Genomic DNA, 5,070 nt, shown 5'->3' on the forward strand with positions numbered 1-5,070 from the left:
TGTACAAGGGGGGCCGGACGCCGAAAACATTGAGAACCACTGGTCTAGGCCTAGTCATATTTTCCATATTGAACCAATTTGGGACGCTATCAAAGATCGCAGCCTTGGTTTTGGCGCTATCAAAGATGCTGAGAGGGTATTTTCGATGGTCGGTTTGAACAAAACTTCAACACGAAACAGCTTGTCTCTGGACGGGACACTGTCCTCAATCATGACCCTAAATATGTCTGGGCTTGAGCCGAACTGTTTTAAATGGGAGCAACATTACAAATGATAAAGGAGTCCAAAAAGGCAACAAACACAATCAACACCACCAGTCATAATATCTCTCTCTCACACACACACACAAATTAATAAATGGAAATTAAATAAATACTTTGTATTTGTTAAATTGTGTTGTGTGATCATTACCAAACACAACACCCCCATTTTTCATTTTATTTTATTTTAAGTTTTTTTTTTTCGCGGTTAGACTTTTATTCTATACAGTCCTGGTGTCTTTCGATCGCTTCCGTCTTTCCATCTTAATCTTTCAACCCGGAAGTGCTCCGTCCTTCCTTTCCTGTTTCGGCTTCGAGCGAAGACATACTGAGGTAAAAATGTCAGAATCGAAATCCTCACGAATCCTCGTTAGTTTTAACGAATGCGTGTAAAATTGTTCTGTGATTTTGTTCCTTGGGCTAAAATAAACCGTCGTTCTGATATATTGTTAAAGATGAGAGCGGATTATGTGTGTAGTTTAGACAGATTAGCGAGTTAGCTTAGCATAGGTTAGCTTAGCATAGCTTCACGCCAGTCAGTGAGTCTCTCGGCGCTCGCGCATGCCTAGTGAAGACGAAGATATGATTTAAAGTTGTTTGTATTTTGTTTATTTAGTAAATAACTCCAGTGTTAGTTTTGTTTGAGTCGTAGTTTTGCAGTGAAGTTAAATAAAGATGCACAGAATGTCTCATGTGAATGCTAACTAACTAACTAACTAGCGTGTTTGTGTCTAGAGAACATTTCTGATCTAACGCGTTAATATAAAAACATTTAGTTGGTTATAAATTGTCTGTTAAAGTTCTCCGGTGTTAAGGATTAGAAACGAGATTAGTGTCTTTAACGTGTTTGTGCCGTGATGCATAAAATGTCCTTCACCCGTTATAACACGAGTTATAGATGATCAGCTTCTCATCAATACAACATTTATTAGACTGTAGATTTATAATCACATCCTCCAGTGTTTATAACGGTTTATAATCTCACACTCTCCGGTGTTTATAATCACACTCCGGTGTTTATATCAGTTTATAATCTCACACTCTCTGGTGTTTATAACGTTTTATATTCACTCCCTGGTGTTTATAACGGTTTATAATCACTCCCTGATGTTTATAACAGTTTATAATCACACTTCCCGATGTTTATAATCTCACACTCTGGTGTTTATAACAGTTTATAATCTCTCACTCTCTGGTGTTTATAATCACACTCCTGTGTTTATAACAGTTTATAATCACTCCCTAGTGTTAATAACGGTTTATATACACTCCCTGGTGTTTATAACGGTTTATATTCACTCCCTGGTGTTTATAACAGTTTATAATCTCACTCCGGTGTTTATAACCGTTTATAATCTCACACACTCTGGCGTTTATAACAGTTTATAATCTCTCACACTCTGGTGTTTATAACAGTTTATAATCACACCACCACTGTCACCCAGATGAGGATGAGGTTCCTCTCAAGGGTCCTTCCTTTTACCATCTAAGATACTTTTCCTCCCCACAGTCAACTCAGACTTGCTCTTTAGGGACAAATACAAACAAATTTTAATATATCTAATATTAATCTTGAATTTTTGTATTATAATCTTCTATTTTATGTTTATGTTCTGTAAAGCTGCTTTGAGACAATATCAATTGTAAAAAGCGCTATAGAAATAAACAGATTTGAATTTGATTGAATTAACACCTGGTAGGTATTAGAATGAACCTGATTAAAGCCTTGATTGGTTAAACTGTGTGTGTTTTTTCCCCCAGCAATGGCACCACGTAAGGGTAAAGAAAAGAAGGAAGAGCAGGTGATCAGCTTGGGACCTCAGGTTGCTGAAGGAGAAAATGTCTTTGGAGTCTGTCACATCTTTGCATCCTTCAACGACACCTTCGTGCACGTCACTGATCTCTCCGGCAAGTAAGTCATTGACTGCTCTGTCACACGATACCATTACTGTTAATACTATTGATACTATTAAGGACTTACATTTCTGGTGCTGCAGTTTTCCTGAAATTTCCTACACGTGATTAAATGTCGGCACAGAGCGGTGAATATCCTGGTTTAAATGCAAAAAGCATTCACCTCTAGGCAGGTTTCTGTCTGAGGGTTTTACTGTGCAGAGTTTTAACATTTTCATACATTCATACTGTAAAGTTTTAACACTCGGAGATTCACTGATGCTAAATTCAGGATTCTGGTGTTTTCTGTCTACCAAGTGAATTTTTAGTGTTATGTTTGAGATTAACTGGTGGTGGAGGGTGAAAATAGTCTGGTCATGTTTACCTGAGGTGGAGTATGTGGCTTAATTTAAATGTATCATCAGGTACGTCATGAAGCAACATTATGTAGATGCTACATAAAGCAAAATAGAGCTACATAAAATAAACAATTTTGGATATTAATGCAAGTGTAAAATTTGGAGTTCAACGTGCATTTTACTGACAGGGTTTTTGTCGTTTGCTTTTTCTAACAAGGCAATAAAATAAATAAGAACCCAAAAGCTGTGCGTGTGGACCAAGGAGGAATCTTAGTTTGGTTCTATAAAATAAATTTCTGTCTCTTCAGAAGATAAACTAAGGTGCTTGTAGATGTGTTGCTCAGTTTGTTTGATATACTGCAGTTTCTCAGTGATATTGTGCTGTAAGAGTTCAGCAAACGGAACCCTCTCCTCTCTACAGAGAAACAATCTGCCGTGTGACTGGTGGAATGAAGGTGAAGGCCGACAGAGACGAGTCCTCTCCCTACGCTGCCATGTTGGCGGCTCAGGATGTGGCTCAGAGGTGCAAGGAGCTGGGAATCACCGCCCTGCACATCAAGCTGAGGGCCACTGGTGGGAACAGGTGAGGAATCTCGTTTCAGATATTTGTCAAGGAGAGGGATTTTTTTTTGTGTGTGCGCATGTTCATAATGGTTATCGTGACCATTTATAGATTAAAACACAATACACCATAAGCACGAAGATATAAACACTCAACCACTACGATATAGGAATTAGATAATCGAAGTGTGAGCAGCTTGACCAGTGTCGTGAAATTTTGCAAAATAAACTAATAAAGTGGTTTGTTTTAAATTTCCACCAGGCATGTGGTGTTTGTCAGCAACTGTGAAGGAACTGTTTTCCCACTAGGGGGCCAAATAGAGCAATAACTTTATTTTAACTGTTTGTTCCCAAAAGAATGTAATGTAGGGATTTTCACACAGTGAATGGCACAATTTTGTAAATCTTGCGATTTATATAGACGTTTGTGTGGGTGAATACTTATGCAAGAGATATTATATTTGTTTGTAGGTCACACAAGATGTTTGGAGATCTTTTAGTTTTAATTCAGTGTGGCCTTATGTTTAACTATTTGTTGCTGTTTTTCTAAACATTGTTTATTCAGAACCAAGACCCCAGGACCAGGTGCTCAGTCTGCTCTCAGGGCTCTGGCTCGTTCCGGCATGAAGATCGGCCGCATCGGTAGGTCAAAGCCGGACTCTCTCTTTCTCACACACATCCAACCAGCGAAGCAAAAAGATTATACAGGACCAATCCAAATTAATCCCATACCTTCATCTTATCTGTGCTGTAAAAAATAAATGGGCCTTTATGTTAAATATTTCCATCATGATGTCCATTTTCTTATGTTGATGTACAGTGATGTGAATGACAATCCAGTGATTAACGTATAAATTGCTAAATCACTTTTTCTCTTCTGATGTCCAGTGTGTGTTCAGAAAAGCATCTAAATTTCTCACCATTTGATTCCTATACACAAATAGATTTTCCTGTATTTTTTTGTTTTTGTTTGTTGTTGTTTTTTAGGCCTGAATGTACAAATCGTTATCAGCTAGTAGTTATTTTAGTCAATAGTTATAGTTTAGTCATTTAGACATCTCACAAAGTGGACAAAACTGGTGGTCATTATTTTTACATTATACATGAAAACAAAGGAAAGTTTTCAGCCATTTCTACAGAACCAAATGCTCAGGGGTGGAGCTGGACCTGACATTAAACACACTGCACTTTTACAGCCTTAAAGTCTTCTGGCTCAACTCCACCTCAGTACAAGGAGCCGGATCAGGTCCAACTTCACTCCACTGACATTTTGTTCTGCAGCAAGCTTGATCTGAAGTCTTTTGGAAGTAGCCATGGAGTCACACACTGGATATGTTTACACTAAACACAGCAGCAAAGGTTCCAACTAACAGATCGGGCTGTAGTCAGAATAACTCTCTGTATTGAATGTGGGTTGGAAAAAGGTGTGTGGTGGGTGGGTTTTTTTTGTTGTTTTTTTTTGGGTCATGTTTAGCTGTATGAAAAAGTGCAGGAGCAAATCTTGATTATGGCTCTTATTTTTCTTTCTTGCAGAGGACGTCACCCCAATTCCATCAGACAGCACCCGCAGAAAGGGAGGTCGCCGCGGGCGTCGTCTGTAAACTGTTATGGATTTTTTTCAAAATAAAAAGTCAAATAGTCCTTTTGACTCGTGTCTTTATGTTCAAGTCAAAATCTGAACAGATCTTCATTCGCATTATACAAATAAAGTGAAATTTACATGGATTATGTTACTCAAATAAACATTTTTTTATTGTATTTGGTTTTCAGTTGTATATTAGATCACAAACATGTTATGTTAAATGTAGAAACATCATGTTATGTAGACATGATGTAGAAATGTAGAAACATCAGCACAGATGTTTCCCTTTAACTGATCATATGCAGTGTTAATGTAAGTAAAATGCTTCTTGGCCTGAGATGAGCCTTACAGGAAAAATGTAAAACAGGAACTGAAGAGCTGAAGTTACTCCTGATTTGAAACTTTTACTTCCTTT

At 37.8% G+C, this 5,070-nt stretch overlaps 1 protein-coding gene across 1 annotated transcript; it reads left to right on the top strand.

The window, feature by feature from the left end:
• The first annotated feature begins 473 nt into the window (after positions 1-473).
• On the top strand, positions 474-4,714 carry rps14 (ribosomal protein S14). The gene is made up of 5 exons (XM_060891344.1): positions 474-593; positions 2,022-2,172; positions 2,934-3,095; positions 3,639-3,715; positions 4,607-4,714. The coding sequence occupies exons 2-5, from the start codon at positions 2,024-2,026 to the stop codon at positions 4,672-4,674; spliced, it is 456 nt and encodes a 151-aa protein (XP_060747327.1). The 5' UTR covers positions 474-593; positions 2,022-2,023; the 3' UTR covers positions 4,675-4,714.
• Positions 4,715-5,070: the final 356 nt, after the last annotated feature.

The sequence above is a fragment of the Tachysurus vachellii genome, chromosome 17 (genome assembly GCF_030014155.1).
Source record: "Tachysurus vachellii isolate PV-2020 chromosome 17, HZAU_Pvac_v1, whole genome shotgun sequence".
NCBI classification, from domain to species: domain Eukaryota; kingdom Metazoa; phylum Chordata; class Actinopteri; order Siluriformes; family Bagridae; genus Tachysurus; species Tachysurus vachellii.

Excerpts from the sequence above, each read along its gene's own strand:
- rps14 (XM_060891344.1), top strand. The coding sequence starts at position 2,024 with ATGGCACCACGTAAGGGTAAAGAAAAGAAGGAAGAGCAGGTGATCAGC. Across the intron at positions 2,173-2,933 it reads GTCACTGATCTCTCCGGCAA|AGAAACAATCTGCCGTGTGA; the intron begins GTAAGTCATTGA and ends TCCTCTCTACAG. Across the intron at positions 3,716-4,606 it reads CATGAAGATCGGCCGCATCG|AGGACGTCACCCCAATTCCA; the intron begins GTAGGTCAAAGC and ends TCTTTCTTGCAG.